The 23,151-nt window shown below is 52.9% G+C and overlaps 1 protein-coding gene across 1 annotated transcript in view; it reads right to left on the minus strand.

Moving 5' to 3' along the window:
- Positions 1 to 23,151, minus strand: part of EPHA8 (EPH receptor A8) — a 50,729-nt gene that overhangs the window by 12,390 nt on the left and 15,188 nt on the right. Inside the window, exons 3-5 of the mRNA XM_041463411.1 lie at positions 15,510 to 16,173; positions 3,089 to 3,244; positions 1,248 to 1,583 (exon numbers count right to left, since the gene is read on the minus strand). Of these exons, the coding sequence (XP_041319345.1) occupies positions 1,248 to 1,583; positions 3,089 to 3,244; positions 15,510 to 16,173 (1,156 nt within the window). The remainder of the gene's footprint in view (positions 1 to 1,247; positions 1,584 to 3,088; positions 3,245 to 15,509; positions 16,174 to 23,151) is intronic.

Raw genomic sequence — 23,151 nt, forward strand, 5'->3', positions numbered from 1 at the left:
CAGGGTAGGACGGTGGGAATCAGTTAAACAGCATGAGCATGGGCAGTGCCTTTACACCAAACAGCCCAGGGAATCTGTGCTGCATCTGCCTTAGCCAATGGGGCTGGGGGGACAAGGGTGACCAGCACCCAGGAGGTTCCCTCAGCCCCCGGGAGGGCAGGGGCCTCTGTCACGTGCAGCTGCTGGAGCACAGAAGCTGAACTACTAAATTCCCAACCCCGCTGCTTTCACAGCACCTGCTCAGAATCCATTTTGCAGCTGAGTGGTCAAAATAGGAATACTCAGCACTTCCTGAGAGCATATCCATCTGAGACATCAGGCTGAGGCAGCTCATCAGCACTTGGAGGGATTGTGGGGGATCAAGGCAGCATGACAGAGCCATTTCCACATGCTGCAGAAGTACTACAGGCTGGCATTAGTGACAAAGGGGCCTGTTCTCTTGCCAGCCATGAGCTATCCAGCAAGGCTCCCAAGTTTCTCCCACTGGTACCACTGCCATGAGAACAGAAGGGGCTCAGCATCATGGGAAGTTCTTCTGGGCTCATTTCAAACTGGGAGGACTGACAAGGAGGATCAGTCCCTGCCCTGATCCCTCTGCTTACAGTGTGCTACATGGAAAAATGCCACGGAACAATGTCCTGTCCTACCTGGGCTAGAGCACTGCTCAGAGGATTTTCCTGAGGAAAGATCATTTTGCAGTGAGGAATTTGCAAAGGTGAGACATGTATGAGAGAGACTTTCCCCAGCAAACATTGTTGCCACTTGCTGGGGCCTGGCATGGATGTGAGATAAGACCAGAGTATGAACTGCTGCCTGGCCATTTGGGAAGGGACAAAAGGCTGGAGGATCAGCCTGAAACATTCATACTCTAGTGTTCCTGTCAATAAACAAATGTTCTCTGTGTCCCCTGTGTCTTGCAGAAAAGGAGCCTCCAACAGTGTCTGCAAGCTGAAATGAAGGGAACAGAGAAGGGAAAAGGACACCATGAAGCAGAAGCAGAAAAGGGTAAGAGTTATCTTGGGCAGCAACTTATCCCCAGCCCATCCCAGTTCCCTGAACCCACCTCCAGCAGCACAGAGGCCCATTTCTTGGGTCCCATTTCTTGGCTGTCCCAAGCACATCAGCAAATCAGCCCTTCACTGCTGGAGCAGGTTCTGGCTCCTGCAGACACTGCCTGGAGCAATGCCGGAGCAACATCAGCATCACCCCCACAGGCCAAGTCTGGAGGGTGGGTCTGCTCCTCCTACCTGCCTGGTTTGTCGTGATGTTGGCGACCGCGGCTCTCCTGGACTCCAGGCTGAGGTCGGAGACGCCGTTGACAGCCTCCACCCAGAAGGAGTAGTTGGTGTGTGCCAGGAGGTTGGTGACGGTCAGCACTCCCTGCACCAGGCTCATCTGCTGGGGCACGAAGCGGATGCCGCTGCCGCAGGCCTCGCAGGGCCCCGCGTCCCCCGCGCAGCGCCGGCACAGCACGTTGTACACGACGTCCGCACGGCCGCCCTTGTCCAGGGGTGGGCCCCACTCCAGGGTCACAGAGGTGCCGTTCACACTGGAGATCAGGTTCACGGGAGCAGAGGGGGGCCCTGGAAGAGAAGCAGGGATTCAGGCAGAGTGAGGGCTGCAGGAGTATTGGAGCATGGGACTAATGGAGATGCCTTGGGCAGCAGGACCTGAGTTCACAAACACTGCTGCAAGGGACACAGAACTGCCAAGAGCAGGGAATGTGCCGGACATGAGACAGCAAAGACACAGGCAGGGCACAGGGTGAAATGCCTTGGAGGTAAAACAGTCAGGATATCAGGATGCCAAATGCCAGACAGCAAGAGCTGGTGTTAGTTCTGAGGGAAGCAGGAAGCAATAGTGAAGCATGAAGATTTGCGGGGAGAGCCACAGTTGATGAGCTGGATATGCTCACCTAAAGGGAAAGATGAACTCACATTTCCTTGGCAGGTTAATAAACTTGGGTGGGTATTCCTTAGGGAAACACAAGTCAGGTGCTGCTTATGCCTCCTTCACCCTGGCCTCAGCTAGCAATGCCACATCTGTCTGTCTTCCTGGACCAACTACAGAAAGGAGGACTCCCCCTGGGATGTCCTTGTCCCCTTTTAATAGCACTGGGCCCCTCAAAGCAGCCTATTGCAAAGTTGAGCTGAGACCATATGACAAACCCTGGTGTCACTGTCCACCCACAGAGGAGGAGAGCACAGAAACACTTGCACTGACCCCATGGCTGCCCAGGGGTGTCTGACCACCCAGTGCCCTTCTGGGGAGGGAAAGCTGGGGTGCGGGTCAATCACTTCTCCCAGGTAACAAGTGACAGGACAAGAGGAAACGGCCTCAAGTGGTGCCACAAGAGGGTTAGATTGGGTATTATAGAAAATTGCCTCAAAGAAAGGATGGTTAGGCATTGGAACAGGCTGTTCAGGGAAACAGCGGAGTTACTATCCCTGGAAGCGTTCCAAAAAATGTGTGGATGTGGCACTTGGGGGCACAGTTTAGGAGTGAGCATGGTGGTGGTGCTGGGCTGATGGATGGACTGACAAACACAGAGGCTTTTCCAACCTTAATGATTCTGTGACTCTCTGATCCTGCTCAGGGTGTTTGGAGAGCAGCAGGATGGGGGTGACACAGAGGCAGGGAGGGAGTGCAGCTAAGCACTCTCAGCTCACATGCAGACAGACACTCAGGGCTGTAGGGCTGGTGGAGCATCTTGGGCAGCAGGTCCAGGGCCAGGGGAAGTGCTGGGCTCAGCCAGGGGCAGCACCAGGTCTGAGGATGCAACACATGCCCCAGTGCAGCATAGCTGGGCACAGGGCAGCCAGGGCTACTCAGGGGCTACTCAGGGGGTACTCAGGGGGTACTCAGGGGTACTCAGGGGTACTCAGCATCTTGGGCAGCAGGTCCAGGGCCAGGGGAAGTGCTGGGCTCAGCCAGGGGCAGCACCAGGTCTGAGGATGCAACACATGCCCCAGTGCAGCATAGCTGGGCACAGGGCAGCCAGGGCTACTCAGGGGCTACTCAGGGGGTACTCAGGGGGTACTCAGGGGGTACTCAGGGGTACTCAGGGGTACTCAGGGGGTACACTCACGGGTGCAGGCGGCCGAGGGGGGGTCCTGCACAGCGCGGTAGAAGCTGCTGTCACAGTGGCACACACGAGCTGCCCGGCTCTCCGAGTGGCTGTGCAGGGGACATTTGGCACACAGCTGGTCCCCAGGGGCTGATTTGTAAAACCCCAGCTGGCAGGCTGCAGGGAGAAGGGCACAGGTCAGAGGAATGTGCCTGGATGAGGATCATCCCACAGCTCAGCAGATCCCACCAGCACAAAGCTCAGCTCTGTTCTCATGCAGTGCACAGGAAACCAGCCTCTCTCCCCTGCACCTGGGTGAGTCCTCTCCAGCTGCTCATCTGGAAACTGGGCTCTGTGGAAACTTCTGTTCCCCCAGCTGCACTTACTGCCATCCTGACACCTGTTCCCCACTGCTTCACAAGCAAACTTGTGTGCCTCTGCTGTTCAGGAGCTGCCTGCAAAGCTCCAGGTATTCTTGCCACTGTGCCTGCTGTCTAGCCACTGTCTGCCTTCAGGACAGAGAGCACTGCAAGGATCAGACCATGCAGCGCTGGAAATCTATTGGCACCTACTCCAAAATGCCATTTATGGGGCAAATTTACATCACAGTCCTCACTTCATGGTGGTTGCCACAAACATTGGCTATGCCCAAGTTTCCAAAAGCATCTAAAGTGGGAAGTTTCAGAAATTAAATCTCCACATCTGGGACATGGTACATGTCCCTCTGCAAGACCCTGGGGTGCTGCCACACAGAGCAAAAAGTTGTCTTGCACAAAATGATAGGGAAAGAGCCTCTCTTGTTGCATAGTACAGCAAAAAGGCACTGCACGCCTGCTGCCCTCTCTCTGGAGGCAGTGGGACATTCAGGCCAAATGAGACAGCCCTGGAAAAAAGTTTTTTTTCTGACAGTACAACCTGGCTGCAGTTTCTCTGGCTCCTCCTGATGCAGGAGCTCATCCCATGCCCATCTCTCTGCCTCATCCTGCTCCCAGCAGCCCCTCGGGTAGATCATTTGTCACACAAACAAACAGCCTGTCTCTCATTAAAAAATCGATTTGTTCAAGAGTGACATGTGGCATGTCAGGTATCAGTCTGGGGATGGAAGGATCTGCCCTCTCCTGCAGACTTAGGTGCCAAATAAGGGAAAGCAGGCTCTGTCTGGGTCCCTGTACTCATGAGGTACTTTGAGGACCAATTCTAGTGATTCAAGGATTATTCCTGACTCTGACTCATCTCTGTTTTTTCCCACTGAGGTAGTAATACCTTCATTTTCTCATCCTTACCTCCAGTGGCCAGATTTGCATACAGCCTCAATCTTCACTTTCAGGCATGTAAAAGGGGTTTTTTTGTGATCCAGCATCCTCAGTGGGCTGTGTCCCTCCATGCTGTTTGTTCTGTTTCAAGGTGCTGATTTGTTTTCTTATTCATAACGCTCCTTTCCTTGCCACAGGTCTCCCTGGACTGATGCTACCTGCATATTCACACTGCACAGTGACACAAGGGTCTTTTTATAACTGAGCTACTCTGGCAATAGCAGCTGAAGGCAGTGCTCCAGTCATGCATCCCTGGTGTGGGGAGCACTTGCTGGTCCCTCTCCAGGCTCTGTCACCAGTTTCTTTGGCACTTTTACACCAAATGCTCTATTAACAGCAGGGGAGTCATACCACTGGCAGGACAGACACGTGCTGCACGTGCCAGAGGTGGTGTCACAGGCTGGTGTCACTTCTTGGTACAGCAAAGGCCAGCAGTTTCAGACTTTGTTCCTAAATTTCTGCCTCTCCACTCCCCAAAGGGCATCAGGGCAAGGAGCAGAAATGCCCAAATTTGGGGATGCAAGGGAAGGCAGATGTGAAATTCAGCAGCTTGGGGCTGTTTTTTCCCCCCAGCTCTTCTGGCACCTTTTACCTCCTCAAGGGCATCAGGAGAGGAGAGAACACAGGGGTTGCAGATTTCAGGGGAGGTTTGCTGTCCATTTCCAGCTGGACAGCAAACCTCCCAAGGACAGCCTGAGACATTTGGCAGGCTCTGGTGCTGATTGGTCCTGATGATTCAGGGACTCTGCCCTTGCCAAGTGCCCCCTGATGCACCACCCTCCAGTCTGCAGCCCATTGGTTTTGGGTGTAAGACTGAGATGAGCACAGACACACCCTGTTCTTACGTGGGGACAAATCTGGGAGGCAGCCAACTGGTGGAAAAAACCTCGGCCAAACTCCAGAATAATTTAGAAGAAAGAAAATTTCCCAGTTTTTCCGTGTGGGAAAGGATGAAGACACTGCATGAGCACGGATGGGAGATGAGCAATGGGACAGCCCCTGTCGGTGCTGTGCAGGTGCAGGACAGGAACTGCTGCCTTTAACTTGTGTGAATGTCCCTTGGACCTGCAAACCATCATCTCTACCCATGCAGCAACCAGCGACTTGTGACTCCAGAGGCACTGGAGTGCTTCCCTCCACCACTATTTAATTAAGGGCAGAGAAATCAGTGCTACCTCAGGTACGAAAAGACAGGCAGCAGGAAGGATGGGAACACAAAGTATAGCAGATTTGCACAGAGCAATTGTAATCACTTAGCATTTAATGCTGTAAAAAACCCATTAATTACCTGTAGCAATGAGTCACAATTATTTTAGATGCACTCAAGGGGAAAATTATAGTAAATGACAAATTGCAGGTGAATTTGTGCACCAGGGCAGAGCCAGCTCCCAGCACGTGGACAGCATGAGCACGCAGGGAGGGCTGGGGAACACCTGGTGCTGGGACAGGCACTGCTCGGGGGGTCGTGCACCTCTGGGTGTCTCAGTGCCCACTTCTGAGGGAAGCAGGACACACGTGCAAAGCCTTCACAAGCACGGGAGAGGGCATCAACTCGAACCTGCACATAGTCAGTACTGGATGCCAGGCATGTCCTGCTCTGGACTGAGCTCTCGTGCCATGCCAGTGACATGTGGAAGACCAGGACCTCCCAGGTTAGCTCTGGGAAGAGCAAACAGCAGAGAAGTGACCAGTAGGAAGAATTCAATCAAATGCACCAGGTCTAAAACACACTGGGCTCCACAGCCGTGGTTGTGGCACACACAGAAGCCTCCCAAGTCTGCAGCCACCCAGCAGAGAGGTACAGAGTGGTTGTTCTGCTCTCTTCACTGCAGTTGAATATAGCCACCTGCCAGAAGTGCCCTCCCTGCAGCCCTGGGGAAGGTGAGGGTTTCTTTTATTCCCATTATTTTATGTAATTGACACCCTTGCTCTGAATCTGAGGATCTCAAGTCCTGCCTCTTTGTGAGCCACCAGAAGTGCTGCAATGTCTCCGAGCCACCCCGTAACAGGCAGCCCCAGTGCCTGGCTCTGCAGCGTGATCTCCCATGCACAGAGTGGTTCTGCAGTGCACGTGGGACAGGGGCAGCCCTTCACCTGCCACTAGCTGAAGAACTGCACACCTGCATTCTTCCTGCAGCCCAGACACCTGGGTGATCCCAGTGTCACCAGCAGAGCCTACAAAACCCAGTGTTGGACCTGTGCTTGGCAGAGCATATCTCCAGCCCTGTATTGCACAGGTGAGTCCCCAGTGATCGCTCCAGACCTGTCTGGGTCTATCCCATGGGGTTTCCACTGATCCCCCCACCCTGCACTGCACACCTTGCCTGTTTTCCCAGCCCACCAGCCCCACTCTCCTGTGTCACCCGCCCAAAGGACCCCACAGTAGCAGGTTTGTCTCAGGAACAGTGAACTGCCAGCCATCTGGAGATCGGTCCATTTGTTTCACTCCCTCTCCATCCTCTGGGGACAGGACAACATCTGCTAATAAGCTGGCAGAGCTCAAGAGATGATGGATGGAGCTGTCAAGGATACACTAGCAGGGAGTGAGCTGCTCCTCTCCCTCTCAAGTGGCTGCCTGCAAGCAGTGCTCTGCAGGTGGCCCTGGTGGGACCACCAAGGGCTGCTCCAGTGGGGCTGCAAATGCAAGCACTGCTCCCATGTCAGTCTCTCTTGGCTCTGTCTTCTGCCCAGGAGGGCTGGGCAGGGTGAGGGCATGGCTGAGGGTGACATGGGGCAGCTCTGTGACACTGGTGCTACCCTTCCTGAGCCTTCAAGAGATCTGGGCATCTGCAAGCAGCAGAAGAGCAGCCATGTATCTCCCTTTGGCCTTGCTGGGAAGAGACAGAGATGGAAATAAAGGTGTCACAGCCACTGTGACAGCCAGAGACAGGCACCAGTCCCAGAGCCCCCCAGGCTGCACAAGCCAGCACAGAAAATCCCAGCCTCCTTTCAATCTAGTTTCAGCATGATGCCTCAAATCTCAGCTCCCATATGACACAGACACTGAAACAGAAGCCAGTTATTCTCAGTCATGTCTTAAAATGACACATTTGCCTCATTGCCCAAAATTGTCTGTTTCAGCAGGGCTGTGCTCCCCTCTCCCTGCAATCCCAGGTCAGCCCAGGCTCTGGGCTCTTCAGTGGCCTGGAGGGAGTCTGGGGGCCTGGCTGGGCAGCTGCTGTCAGTAATCTCCTGGTCCAGAGGTCATGCCTCGCCCTGCGGCCCTGCTGGTGCTCACATTCCCTCCTTGTGCTGCTTGTCTCCACACTGCCTCAGCCGTGGTCACCTCTGGCCCCTGAGCACCACATCAGCCTGTCCCAGCCCCACTCCCACCTTGCAGCCCCTTTGCAGCGTTCACAGATCTTCCCACCCCCAGTACAACCCGTCACACCACTGCATACCCTTGAACTTGTCTCCTATGGCCCCAGTCTCCACCTCACATCACTTCCCCACTTCCTGGCCCGTCTTCCCACAAGTAACCCACTTCATACCCCATTGTACCCCTGAGTCTTTCAGAGGAGGAAAGAGGAGGAGTTTTTTACCCATTAAGGCTTTGCAAAGCCAGCAGGACCCTGTGCTTGGGGCTCTCAGCAGATGGCACACACGGCAAAGACACTCTGCATCCTTCTTGGTAACACCCAGGTTTCACTGCCACCAGAACAAGTTTTATTTAGGAGGGTACTGCCCTTCCAAGTGGAGGAATTCCACTTGTAGTGCTGGGAAAACTGGAACTGCAGTTGTAGAGACTGGATGCATCCCAAACTGGAAATCTGCATGATACTGCCATAGAAAAATCAGCAGGTCTTAGAGTCACAGAATCACTTAGAATCACACCTCTAGCATAGAATTCCAGAATCCCAGAACAGTTTGGTTTGGAAGGGACCTCAAAGATCATCCAGCTCCCCTGCCCTGCCATGGGCAGGGACACCTTCCACTAGACCAGGTTGCTCACATTCCCATTCAGCCTGATTTCAGTACTGTTAGACACACACCTGACTCTCTTCTTCTCTTTCTCACATCTTAAAAAAATTAAAAACAAAAGCAGGAAACACCCAAGTCCCAGTTTGCTATGAGTGCTGCTCTGCTGCCTGGTGCAGACATCCTTCTGTGGGAGTGGAGGTGAGGCTGTGCAGACTTGTGTAGGTGAGACAGCCTGACATGCTCAGAGTAAAGCTTTTTATGAAGCTTATCCAGGGAAAGGCTACAGCTTGCTGGAGTAGGATGGAAACAGGCAGCCTTGTGCCAGAATTAGAAAAAAAGCTGTTTCCCAAACTCAGTCTTGTCAAAGAGTTTTAGACAGGAGTATCCAAAGCTTCTGAAAAACCCCACAGATTTCACCAAACCAAAACCAAACCCAGAAAACACAGTCTAGAGGAAGGGGTGTCACAGCCGAAGGTGACAGTGCTGGAGGTAACTCTGTGTCCCTGTTGCGTGAAAGGGGAAAGACCACACAGAACAGCAAGAGCCTCGTCCCATCCCTGGCAGGAGCTGGAGTGCAGTTCGGAGGGGCAGGTGAGCCCTCTCAGCACAGCCATATGGCTGTGGATGTGGAGAGGGGCTGAGCTGTAAAATCAGGGTGCCCAGACACCCCAGGGCCAGCACAGCCCTCGCCCCGCACAGCTGAGCTCCCCCAGCCTTTGGATCCTGCTCCTCCTCAGCAGCAGCCTGTGCTCAGAAGGGGAAGCAGCCCTCACACAAACAGTGACATGTGTGGCATCTGGAGCTCCTGCCAAGGGCAGAATAAGTTTCTGGCAGGGCCCTACTGCTCTGTGGGATGAGGAGAATCTTCTCCATGCAAGGCATTCTCACCAAGCTTCTCAATGTGCTGGTGGGGAATTTGAGATCCCCGCCCTCCACTGTGTTACACTATCCCCGATGCAAGGACTGGTGCAAAATTCCAGGTCTTTCTTGTGCTCTGTGTCCAAGCTCCCCAACAACAGCTGCACACTGGGAATCCAGAGGAACAGCCTGTGTTCACCACCCAAAGGCAGTCAGTTTTATGGAAGAGCTCAAAACAAAAATCCCCTGAAAAAAACCCGCATTCCCAAACTGGTGAATGTCCTCATCCATCACAGCCCAGCTGCTCTTCACCACTTCTCAGAGGGCCACAGAGACCTGCTAAGCACAAATAAAATTTGATTAATCCCCATCACTACCCTGAACTCCAGCTCACTATCATTCTCACCCTTCATTTCTGTCAGCACCGAAACACAGAAAACTCAGGAGGAAAAGTGGCACACAAAATATTCAGCCAAGGACAAACCCTATATTGTTGTGTTGGTTAGATACAGTGGTGCTCTGCAGGCACCTCCATCCTTTTTGTTTGTTCCTTAGCAGAGAAATAAGTAAATGGGTTTAGGTGCTGGGGTTCTGCTTTGTTTTGTTTTCCAAGCAAATGCAATTAACCACTGCATTTTAGAGGTGGGAGTGATGCTGGAGATCCTGGGATCACCCTGTCCTGCCTTCTCCAACGATCTCACTGGGCTGAATTAGCTACACACACGGAGCCCAGCACGCCTGGGGTCCAAGCCTAGAAGCCAGGTCTGTGACAGTGAGCTGGAGGTCCTGATATGAGACAAGTGTGAATCCAAAGATCCCATAAGCCTCTAGGGGAAGAAGTCTTTCTTAATGAAAAAAGAAAGAGCAGGTTTGGGTGGCGTATTGGGAGAAATTCTTCCCAGTGAGGGTGGTGAGGCCCTGGCACATGGTGCCCAGAGAAGCTGTGGCTGTCCCATCCCTGGAAGTGTTCCAGGCCAGGTTGGATGGGGCTTGGAGCTGCTTGGGGTACTGGAAGGTGTCCCTGCCCATGGCAGGGGGTTGGAAGGAGATGAGCTTTAAGCAGCTGATGGCCTTGCAAACCACAATGAAAATCTAGCGAGTCACCAACATTTTTTTTATTCCATTGTCTGACATCACAGAAAGGACTTTTGCATAGCTCCCACAGCACCACTTTGGAACTGTTTCTGCTCCTGGCCTTGGAAGCTTTGTCCTGGTACATTAGCAGATCCCCTCTGTGTGGGACACCTGGGGCATTGGTGCCACCAGCTCTGGGTACCAGGTACGGCCTGGTATCCAGACAGCAGGCAGAGGATGCTGCAGGCAGGTAAGGCTGTGGCTTGGGCCTGCCATGTGTGTGCTGGGACTTGCACAGAAATTCCTCTTGAAATTCACACCGAGAAAACTGAAACATCTTCCAAGATGTTTGCTTGGAGCTGCAATAACAGGGTATTCTCATAGAATCATGGAATCACCAAATGATTTGGACTGGAAGGGACCTTAAGCCCATCTCATTCCACCTATGGCAGGGACACCTTCCAGCAGACCAGGCTGCTCCAATCCCCATCCAGTGTCTTCCCCTGGCATGTTTCTCCTCAGGTGTTTCCAGGGCTTTCCCTGCCCCTGTGCCAGGCTTTGCCCCCAGCATGGGGTGCAGCAGGATAGGGTTTCCCCTCATTTCACACAGCTCTGCTCCCCCCTTGCCCCACCAGCTGTGGGACTTCCTTCATAAATGTCCATGGATACAGAACTGTATTCACAAGCACATAATTACCAAGCTGGGTATTTTCTCCTCTTAATTAGCAATGCCGTGGTGCTTTAATTGCTCGATTAAAGTTGCCCACAAGGAAGTTTTAAGGTACATTAAATCTGCTGATTGGTTCATCAGCATGAATCCCACCAACTGGAAAAAATTAACTGGCTTCCAGATTGCTAACCAGACTTTCCAGATCCATTTCCACCAGCTGTGTACCACAGGAGGCACGAGAGAGCTCAGCAGTCCTTCATCTATTCCCACCTCTCCTTCATTTTGGGGGCTGGAAGGGAGAGGGTCCCAGCAGTGGCAATGTCCCTCTCTTCTCTTGTCCAGAGGAAAAAGGCCATTTTCTTGCTGAAGCAGAGCTGGGTAAAATCTAACCCAGGGCCAGATCCTCATTCAGCCACACACAGCAGACCTGTGTTTGGTCGCTGTTGTCACTCAGGCTACAAACACCCATCCTCATATACAAATGGGCTGCTGGAGCAGGAATTAGGAATTGCTCAGTTCCTGCTCCCTCACCACCATTTTCCATCTAAAGGGAACAGCCAAACTGAAGGTCCCAAGAACAGAGGGAAAGCAGCCAGAGCAACCAGAACACCCAGAGGATAAGATGCCTGTTTCCAAACTTCAGAGAGAAATGTCTGAACGTCTCCTAAAAGCCATGGATATTCAACAAAGAAGCTCTTTGGAAGTGGCATTTCTGCCAAAGGCTCATCCACCCACTCTGACAACAGGAAAGAGGGCCTGCCCTGTTTTGCACTGGATTATTAACAAAAACCCTTCCTGGGAGATTCTGTGCTCCTGGGATTCCCCATGGCTGGATGCTGGATGGGTTTGTGTCAACTCCCAGAGAGCAGCACCATGATCTGTAGCCATGGCACTGCTGCTGATGCTGCAAACAAACTCCCTCTGTGTGTACAACCTGTGAGCAGCTGAACAGATTTTAGCCCAACTTGAAGTTTTGCTCACTGATAGCTGGTAAGAGATGCAGCCCAAAAATTAATTCAGACTTGACTCAAAAGGGGGACCCTGATGCAAGGACCATGGATTTACATGGTCCAAGGACCAAGGTCTATCCACCAAGGACCGCCACCAAAACCCAAGGTCTTGGTGGCTCAGGAGCCTGACAGACTTCCCCAAAGAGGGGCTGACCACGGCTGGTAGGAGGGATGTGGTTGAAGAGCCACTGCCCCCACCTGCCTGACCCTCCATGTGCACCTCTCCATCCATCCACACACAGGACAGGGTACTCATGGCCCAGCTCTCAGGCTTTGGGGAGGTGGATTACGTGCCCTTCCCTGCCCACAGAAGCACAACCAGGCTCCCCTTTCCCATCCCTCTAATTGCACTGACCTTATTGAAATGGGTATCTATTTGTCCTGCACAGCAGCTGCATATCAATAAGGTGAATTATGCTGATTGTCTCCTTATCTGATAAATTGCTGGGACAGATCCCTTTCCCTCCTGCTCTTGCTTATTCTGCTGTTTAGGCAGAGCAGTTGCTATTTGCTGTGTGTAAGAGATGTTAATGTGTCGTGTGTAGACTGCTGCATTTCAAGGAGGAAAGAGCAGTCCAAGGCTGTGGGTTAGGGGGTGAGGGAAGAAAAGTCCTTCAGAACCTTGAAAACAGAGGGAAAAAGAAGTGGGTTGTGCTGTGCCAGGAGGAGTTTTATCCTTGGGGTGGCACAAGATGCTGTGGGACTAAATGCTGAGAATGTTAGGAGCTGGCAGACCCCAGGATGTCATCAACAGATGTAGGAATTCCGGCTCAAGTCCCATTTCTGTCCAGTAAAGTACTGTAGCACATGTGCCTCATCCCATCTGGAGAAGGGGGTTCTCTGGAGAGGAATCTGGCAGAGGCATTAGGCACAGATATGGGGACAAATGTCTGGTGTGTGGGGGCTGTGACACATTCAATGCCAAGCCAGCTGGCACCCTCAGATGATCCTGATCCCAGTGCCCCGGGCTGAGATCTGGCCCCCTCAATCCCATGGAAACTGCCCCTCACCTCCTTATGGCAAACAGCAGGACATCAAAGCAAGGCTAAATGTGGATCCTGCTGAGATGAGTGCAGGAGTCAGAGACCCCAGCCACCATCCCCCTGCCCCAGAAAAGGTCAACAAAGGATCCAACATGACAGATGTCAGCAAAGCCCCATCCCTGCAAGACCAGGCTGGACAGGGCTTGGAGCAACCTGGTCAAGTGGTAGATGTTCCTGCCCATGGCAGACGGTGGAATAGGATAAGCTTTAAGATCCCTTTCAACCCAAACCAGTCTGGGATTCTACAACTCTGTGATGGGGATGAGAGGCAAAGAAGTTCCCGATGTTCCTACACATCTTTCACCATGTCTCACCTCACCCCTTCCTTCCCAGGTCTGTGGCACTGTCTTACTTCTCCTCTGAAGGGCTGGGAACAGCCCTGGCTATGGTCTGGTTTCCTGAGCTGTCTTCCATCACTCTGGCAGGTCCTTAGGAAAATGAATGTTAAAGAGGAGGGGAAGAAACCTCCACTGTTCAAATATCTTTAGCTTTGACAAATAAGGCGTCCGGCTGTGAAAGGCAGAAGGAAATTAATTTGGAATCATATTTTAAACACTGCCATAGAGGCAAAATATCTTCTCTAATTTCTCCCCCTCCACACCTCCTCTCCCCAAGCAAAAAATGAATTTCCCTGATATTTATAGAAAGATTATTAGGGCCACAAGGAGTGATTTATACCATCTCATCCCTGTGACCGAGAATGAAAAATTGCTGGGGCGACAGCCACTAGAATCCTGCTTTTGTCTGCCTGACAATTAAAACGGCTAATTTCCAACTCCAACAGATCCACTGGGCTTATAAATCATCCCCGAAAGGCACTTTTCAGCCTGAAAAATGAACTCTGCCCCAGTCAGACACAAGATCAGAGATTTGCATCTGTTTGCCTTCATGTGTAAATATATGTCCTGCTGCCCCACCAAAGGGGATGCAGGAAAGGAGGTGCTGCCCCTGTGATGTCAGTTCATCAAACTGTGCTGGAGCCAGAAAAACAGAACAGGGAAGGCAGGAGGGTGAGACAACACTGAGGTCAGAGAAAGTCCAGTGACATTTCTGTCCTGTTTCTGATGCCACAAGGCTTGGAGAGTTTTACCAGAGAACATTGCTGGGTCTGAGTCCATCTGTGGGGTCACCTGGGGACACATGCTGGACCACCCTTCCTCTGGTGCCATGCCTGTGGTAGGAGCAATCCCACCAGAAATGGGCAGGAGGGCAGAGAAGGGGCTCTGCCACAGCTTCACTGCCAGGAGAGAGCAAACCTATCCAAGGAATCACGTGAAAATGAGTCAGGCAGAGCCCAGCACCAATGCCACAGCCTTGCTCAGCCTCCTACCTTTGGGGTGGGGATGTCCTGGGGCAGAGTGTGCAGTACAGGACTGCTGGAGGGGAGTATTGGGAAGGGCTGTTTGTCTGTCTGAGCCAACTTGCAGTTCCTTGTAGTGGTGGGGCTGGCACAGCCAGCCAGGAGGCCCATGCCAGTGCCCCCTCCTGCAGCAGCACATGCCTGGCCCCACATACATCTTGCACCCACTCTTTAACATGATGGAAGACCTTTTCTGAGTTATTCGATCTATCCCAGGACAACTTTCAAATTGACTGTCACAGACAGGAGGAGTTTCAGATAAAAGCATTTATTCTGCCCATCCTTCCCAGTCTGTAACTGGAGACCTGGGTCCCAGCAGCCCCTGGATCCATTCCAGTCTGGTGTCGGACGTCCTAACCTTGAGTCAAGCCTCCCTAAGACAAACGCTCCACTTGACGTTACCACGAAACTCAAACAAAGGCCCCGCACTCATATTTGTGCTGCTCCCCCTCAACACATCCCATGAAGAAACAGAGAGCAAACAAATCTGTGTGGAGGGCTCTCTCGGGGAGCCCGTGCTCTGTATACACACATCCCTGTGCCTGCTGCTGGTCACCCCACTTCCTTATCACAGTTTGTTCAGTCGGCAGCTCGAAGCTGCCCAGTGGCACTGAGGGTCCCTGGGAAGCCTCCCCACAGCCCTGGATGAGGGGCTCTGCAGCAACCCCGGGAGGTGAGTGATGGAGGCAATGACCTTGTTCCATGAAAGCTCAGTGTTTTCCTTTTTTATTTTCCCCCTTTTAAACCCATTCCAGCAGTGGGTGTTTTGGAGCGGCCAAGTAGTGCCCTGCTGGAGAACACCAGAGATATCAGCACCAGTCAGAGCTGCTGGGGGCTGGGGGCTGATCCAGCTGAGCTGGGATCTCTGGCCAGTGGTCCATGGTACAGAAAGATGGAACCAGAGCAGCCCCTGTCCTGATGCCAGCCAGTCCCTATCCCAAAGCCCTGCCCTGTGCACCAGGACCTGTCGGAGCCACAGGAACTCCCAGGGAGTTTGTCAGTCATACCAGCCACATATTTTGAAAGCATGAAGCCAGCCAGCAAAGGCATGGACAGCCTTTGGCCTCCACAGAGACTGGTTGTCCCAGTTTCTGTGAGCAGGCTTCTGTCTTCAGCCCTTCCCCAAAGAGGCAAGAGCCCCTTGCAGCCACCCCTTCCCTTGCAGGCACTGCAGGCACGAAGTAGGCACTCACCCATGCAGGAATCCCGCTGCTCTTCATAACCAGCACTGCACACGCACTTCCCGATGGGCACCAACCACTCTCCCTCGGCACTGCAGTACATTTTGGGGGTGTCCCTCTCTTCCGAATGGCCCACGCACTCCCCCCGCACTTCCACCAAGGAGGACGAGTCTGCCCCGGTCACAGCCTCGGAGAAGGACGCCAAGTTCCTCACTGTAGCCGGGCACTTCTTGTAGTACACTCGCACCGAGACAATGGCAATGCAGGCACCTATGTCCTGGAAGGCCAGGTAGAAGCCCCTCTTGCTCAGTGGCCCCACGCCCCGCACCTCTGTGTTCAGCTTCAGGCGCCGCACGCCCAGGTCCACATTGGTGAAGCTCTCATCTGCCGCGATTGTGTCAATCTTCAGGAACTGGCTCTCCCGGGTGCTGGTGCCCAGGTCCCGGTCAGACTCCATGTAGTAGAGGTTGAAGGTCTCCTTGCAGGTGCCCAGCACACCTGGCATGCTGTTACAGTCCCTCAGCGTGAATTTGATCTCTGCATAGACCCGCCGCGCTCCGTCCCGCTGGACCCAGTTGGTCCGGAGCCAGTTGTTCTGATTGGGGGTCATGACGTTACAGACCTGGTAGGTGTGGATGGGGCTGAAAAACTCATCCATTTCATTGATTGAATCCCACTGTAGGACAGAGAAAACAGGTCATTCCAGATGTTCCCAACCCCTGGGGCAGCAGGGAGCATGCAGGAGTGTGTGACATCTCCCACCCCTCTGCTCCTGTGTTTGGATGGGAGGTCACTGCTGCCACAGGGCAAAGGGAAATGAGGAGCACTCGTTAGCTGCACTAATTTGGGCAGTGGCCCAGTGGGAGGTGCAGCCCTGCTTGAAGAAAGGAACACTAGCTGAGGTCCTGGCAGAAGCTGATGGCAATGTGTGTTTGGCAGGGCTCCAAACCCTCCTGGTCATGTCTGCGAGTCCCTTTTCTTGGTGCTGTCATTTCCAGCAGCAGCAGGAACCACCTGCATTGTGCTCACCTGGATCTCTGCTAGCTCATACACTGTCCATGAACAAACTAAACTGGTGTTTTCCATCTGGAGAAGGAGTTTCAGGGTGGGTACCAGAGGGTGAAGGGGAAGCATGTACTGAGCACAGGACTGTCAGCAAGAAATGTGGACTCATGGCGGCTCAGAGGTCTCTTCTTCCTTTCAAGGTGGTGCCAGTGTGGCTCCTCAGTGTGAGCCCACAGTGCCCAACCCAGCTGAGAGGCTGGATCAGGGCTGGCTCTGGGAACTGGGACATTCATGGCTTGACAGCTCAGGGGTGAAAATTCCATATACCCGTGGCTGCTGGGCAAACCTGGGGAGGAGATACTGGCAAAAGCAGGTTGCAGCAAGCTGGATTACAATGGAGGGTGGTCTGGATGAGTTTAGAGGGACAGGGACATCACACAAGGGAGGGATGCTAAGTGGGTTTAAGTGATAGGAAGTGAGAAGAAGTAGTGATATTTTGGATATGAGTTCCATAGTTGAAGAACAAGTAGAACTTAGCTGTTGGGAGCTACATGACACTTCTGGGGGCTCAGTCTTGCCTCGTGTCTCCCTCTCCATTCTCACCAAATGCCTCACCAGGACACAGACTTTTCACTGCACTGGGGGCTTCTCACCACCTCTTTAGCTCACATTTCTGCACAAACCAGGTACTCCAATCACACCTCCACTGATGGGTCTGGGACCCCTGAATTCTTAGGAGAGAAGGGGAGGAGAAAGAGGAGCAGAGGAGAACTTCAAACCATGTGGCTTTTCCCCAAACTTAGAAAGAGGCTTTGAAGTCCCACCCCCATGCCCAAGTCCAGCTGTAAGGGACAGCCTCAGATGCAATGCTGCAGAAACTGGGGAATGCACTGGCACTCCTGCTCCTTTGCCTTCCAAATGATCACCACCTTTCTTCCCCCAGCCTCAGCATCCCCCTCCAGCACCTTCCTGGGGTCCTGGCTCTGCCTGGAAGCTGGCAGGGAGCAGGCCCCCACCTCAGCACCTGTGTGTACCCAGCTGTCTGTGGGGGTTGGGGGAGCCAAGTAAATCCCCAGCCATGCTGCACAGAGCAGGAAAACAAATCTTTTAGTTGGCATTATAAGTACTTTAAAATAAACCTCTAGGCTTGTTCTGACAGGGCAAAAATGGTGTTTTCTTATGCAAGTGGTGACTTGTGTTTCATTAGACACAGAACAGCAGTCCCAAGAGAAGGATGATCAGCTCAAAGGAGGTGAGCCTGCAGCCTTCACCCCAGTGATGTGGGAGCTGGCAAGAGTGCAGATCCCTGGGACAGGCACCCGCCAGCCTCTCTGTGTGACTGCCAGCAGTGCAGGGACAGGGCACAGCTAGGAGAGGGCAGCACGCCTCCAGAGCATAAGAGATACAGGAAAGAGGTATCAGTGATACCTGTAAAACAGTCCACTCCCTTCTCACCTCTCAGATGGGAATGTCCTTCCTTGTTTGACCTCCCTGACCTGTTACTTCTGGAGAGGTGTTGTCGTGCCTTCTGCTTGTGTGATGGTGATCAGAGCAATCACTGCAGTCATGTACATCTTCAGTTTTCTCCAGCATCTCCAGCTTTCTCCTGCATTTAGGAGAAAACTCTGCTTCTCTGTCCTAAAGAGCTTAAGGGAACCTGGAAAAGGCAGCAGCTCCAGGTGCAAACTACAATGGAAGCTCATTTTAAGGGGAATATGCTTGCAAAGGAGGTCAAAATCAAACCATTCCCAGAGAATAAAAATGTTTTGGGATGCATTTTAAAAAATTGTCTTCTGAATTCCCAGAAATGCCCAGGTTCCTGCTGGGATCACTGGAAACATGTCCTGCACTCCAGTACTCAGGTGGACAACCTGGAAAGGGGCCAGGCTACAGGTGTGCTTGGCCGGAGGGAGGAGGGCAGCAGCCCTCAGCTTCCCACGCGCAGGGACCAGCCTGTCAAAGGTGCTGGGACAGCCAGGACTCTGCCCTGCTGCTCGATCGGGGGCACAGGGTGCTGAAGCGTGTGCAGCAGCAGGCTGGCGCAGCCCCAGCAGCGCTGCAGAGCAGAGGAGCTCCCTGCTCCCACACCACTGTGCTCAGGCTGCTGCGGTGCTTACAACGGGGTGGAAGTCACTGTCGAAATTAATTGAGCACAAATTAACGCAACATCTGTTTCCTGTCTTTTCCCTGCTGAGTTTCCCGCGGGAAGTGAAGCAGAGCTGTGCACGGGAGGAGATGCAGGGTGTGAGGGTAGAGCTGTGGGGGTGAGCAGGGATGTCCCCCACAATGCACAGCCATCTCCCCTCGGCACTGCCTGCGCAGTCAGGGCTCTCTACGAGGGTCTGGCAAGGGAAAGATGAGGTTATTGTGCGCACCAAAATGCTTTGGCTCCAGCTCATCTGGTTGGTCTCCAGACATTCACTTCTCTCCCAAATCTGACAGAGGAGATGGAGCTCACTGCTGCCACGTCCCCACATGCCTGTGGCAGTCCCAGAGCTGGCAGCATCCTCCCTGCAGACAGAGCAGGAGATAAATGCCCACCTCCAAGTACCAGCAACAGTTGGTATCAGCCACACCTCCACCCTCTGGGGTGAATTTGGAGAGTCTGCATATGCACCATCACTCTTTCAAACGTAGTGCTGTTTTGCACAGCAGCTGCACTATCAGCTCTGTCCCAAGGGCACTTGGGATCCCAGTCTGAGACCAGCCCAAAATACCACACTTGGCCTGCAGGGAAAGTGCTCTAAGAATGGGGCAGGCAGGCTACCTGAGCTTGTGGCTCAGATGTGATAGATTCATCTTCCCATCGTGTCACAGGGCAACCAAGGTCCCATAGGCCCTGCCAGGTTCCAGGAGGTACAGGGCCTTTGGGATAATAGAATCTGAGAAATGATTTGGATTGGAAGTGACCATCTTGTTCCAACCCCCTGCCATGGGCAGGGACACCTTCCACTGTCCCAGGCTGCTCCAAGCCCCATCCAGCTTGGCCTTGAGCACTTCCAGGGATGGGGCAGCCACAGCTGCTCTGGGCAACCTGTGCCAGGGCACCCTCATAGGGAAGAATTTTTTCCTAATATCCAATCCAATATACCCTCTCTCAGCTTAAAGCCATTATTCCTTATTCTATCACCGCTTAACCTTGCAAAAAGTCCCTCTCCAACCTTCCTGTAGGCCCTTTTAGGTACCAGAAGGGAGATGGAAGGACCTGCTTCAGGAATTCCCATGACTGGAGGGTTTTTTTTGTTTCACCTTAGTTCCAGGCTCTGTGGGCAGGAGGGGACCTCTGTGACACTGGGTACCACTGGTTCAAGAACACAGGCACCATGCACGACGCAGGCACTGCTGGCTCTCAGTTCATGGGCTGAAGTGGTTTTATGAACCAAAGCTCAGCTCGGCCCCACCAGTGTGATAAGATCCCCCAGTGAGATGGGAATGAGGACATCATAATTAACGTGGTGAGCGCACGCGCTGGGGGATGATGTGATTGCATCTGCATTCAGGAGTTTGCCTAATAGTTTAAATTAAAGTCAACACCAGTTATAAAATATTTGCCAGATTATGAAAGGCAAGAGATGCAAACACCAGATATTTGGGCAGCTGAGTAAGGTCTTATAAGTCTCCCAGGGCCTGTGTGGCACAGCAGAGGAGAAGGAGGAGGAGCAGAGGAGAGACTGTGTCCCCCTGGGGCAGCAGCTCAGCCTCCCTCCATCCTTACAGTGCAAAGGAATGAGTGTTCCCAGCCCTGGGACAGCTTCCAGGAGGGAATGCCAGGTCTGCCTGGCATAGCAAAGCTTTTGTGGCCACTGAGACATCCAGCACTTTCCTTCCCAGCATGCCATGGCACCTCCTTATGCCATTGTCACTGGGAGAGGAAAAAAGAGAAGGCTGTTATTGAAGCTATAAATCATTAGATGGGAGGCCTTAATGGAGATAATCCCCAAGAAATCAGTCACTGCTGTGCCTAAGGAGGGATTTGTCAGGCAGTTAACTACCCTGAGCCTCACTGCAGGTGATTAACTACTGGTAGTGACCAGCATCTGGGGAATTAGCAATAACCCAGGATTTACTGAACAAGCACTGGGAGATGAGCTTTTATCTCAATTACCAGTCTAAATCTTTATTTTCCAATGTTCCCTTCCTACATTTTTTTTTCCTTTCCCCAAAGAAAATTAATTTCACCACAGCTTGAGCTGTAACTTGCTGGTACTTCTGGATCCAGGTAGAGGCTCTAGCTTGGAAGAGAAACCCAAGAAATACACCAGGGACATAAGAGTGAGGGAGAGCACAGACATGGCCTAGGCACATGGGAGAGCCCCAATATCTCTTGGTGCTCTGAGAAGAAGAGATGAACCTGGAGGGGGGTGGAATAGCAAGGACACAGCACAGCCCAGACTGGGGATGGGATTTTATGGAGTGAGCTTGGGGCAGAGGGAGACCCTGCTCCCTGACAGATGAGGCTCATCCCAGCCATGAACTGGCTGTTGGCTGCAGGATCAGACCCAGGCAAAAAAAGTCCCCTGGTGTGTAGGCATGGCACTGTGAATAGCTCAGTCCCAGGGCTGAAATCCCCATTCTTAATGCACAAATACTGCTGGGAGACCATCCTGTGGCCGTGTCTGTGCTTTCAGCTGGGGGTTCCAGCAGATCTGGTGCCTTTCTGACAGTGTTCTCTCTGGGTACTGTAGGACGAAGGAGGAGCACCCTTGGCTAACTGTGCCCAGGGGCCTCAGGATACATCCCTTTCTGAGGAGCAAAGGGGCAGGGATGGGGAGCTCCAAACCCCTCTGAAGTTCATTCCTGATTCCACCAACAAAGCCAACATGGAGCATGCTAGGTGGGATTTCTGGGGATTGTACAGGGCCAGGAGTTGGACTTGATGACCCTTGTGGCTCCTTCCAATTCAGGACAGTCCATGACTCTGTGATAGATGTTGGGGCAGCTGCCTGGGTGACAATGCCCAGCAGCTCTCTGGGCTGACCCCAGCCCCTGCAGCAAGAGGGAAACTGTGGGGCTACCACAGAAGGTGCTGCTGGGGGTGGATGGGGAGTCATGGGCAGCATGGTGGGCCTTCCTCCAGCACTCAAGGTGCTCCCATTCTAATTAGCTTTTGCAAGGCATCATTCAAGCTCCTTGGATACCCTGTGTCTGAACAAAATAATTTCCTGTTTGACTTTGTAAATCAAAGTAGACGATACAATAATTATTAATAATATGTTGACTTATCTCATCAGTGTTTTAATTAGTCAGTAGAAAGGCAATTTGCAAAGGGGCTGATCAGGCTCCCTCTGATCCAGCAGGCCATGTGCCAAGCAAGGAAAAGGGAGAGAAGGGCACTGGGGCACTGGGGCGTTTTGCTGGGGAGAACTGGGATACAGGAGGCATGGCAAGGGAAGGAATTGACCACACTGATAAGAGTTTAATTTTCAATGCAAAGGGAATTGTTCTGGGAAAGGAGCAAACTGCAAAGCTCCTGGGAGCCCTTTGAAGTTATAATTGAGAGGAACCGCAGCCTGCGGGACAGGGATGCTCCCGGTGACCCTTCTGCTTCCTGCACGTGTCTCTGGGGTGGAGGTGAGGGGGGGGATGCAATTAAACCCCTGAGCAGCAATTACAGTCAATTACCCCTCAGTTAATTGTCTGTCAAGAGAAAATGTCAAAACAGGCCAGGCATGGCTCCCTGATGGCCTGACACTCCCCAGGGACCACGGCACTGCTGACCCTCACTGTGCCCATTGCTCCCAGCTCCTGCTCCTCTGCTCTTGCTGGCCGTGGCAAACCCAGAGAGGGAAGTAACCTTCCAGTGAGGCAAGCTCACCTTGCCCACAGGTGAATGAAAACATCAGGACTTTGCAAGTGGTACCTCTCCAGTTTTGCCTTGGCTGTGCAGGTAGCTCTAGGATCTCCCAGTCAGAGGAAGAAGCCTCTGAAGCTGCTGCCTTTCCTCTGGATCCCCAGGTGTGACAGGACCTGCAGGTGCCACATGGCAAGACACAGGGCACTAGGCAGTGAGCTAGCAGACACAAGTCCTCTTCTGGAGCTCCTCAGGCTGGGGACCAAGGCTCTGTGCTGCTTAGTGCCATGAAAAGACCCAGGTCGAGCTACCCACCTCCCACTGTCTGTCACCCATGTGGTGGCCCTGGGGGAATGGAGATGTGGGTAAAGCAAAACGAACATGACTTCAGCCAGCAATGCTGTCCCTGGGCAGGAGGATGCTGTCTGTGCCTGTCCACGGATGGAGCAGACGCTGTGGGGAAATCCTGCACTGTGGCCCAGGCAGCACAGCTGGGAGGTAGCAGGAATGGGGGGCACTGCCACCAATCTTTCAGCTAGAGTATCTAAATTAAGGAAATGGCAGCAAAAATAAACTACCTCAGTGAAAATCTGACTTCACAGTACAGTGCCTCTATACAACCCCAGCCCAGGCCTTCCAAAGCTATGGCACGGGGCAGTGGGCAGGGACAGCCCCAGGGACACCCAAAGCACGGGGCACAGATGGTGACCAGCAAAGGGAGCTCCTTTCTTAGTGCAGGGCTCACACCAGATCTCCTCCACCTAAGCCTGCACTGCTCTGTAGGGGCTGCTTGGGAGGCATCTGCTCAGAGCCAAAGCATTGGCACTGACAGCAAGCATTCTACACCAGCTTCCCTGA

The sequence above is a fragment of the Pyrgilauda ruficollis genome, unplaced genomic scaffold (assembly GCF_017590135.1).
Source record: "Pyrgilauda ruficollis isolate IOZ18807 unplaced genomic scaffold, ASM1759013v1 scaffold165, whole genome shotgun sequence".
NCBI classification, from domain to species: Eukaryota; Metazoa; Chordata; class Aves; order Passeriformes; family Passeridae; genus Pyrgilauda; species Pyrgilauda ruficollis.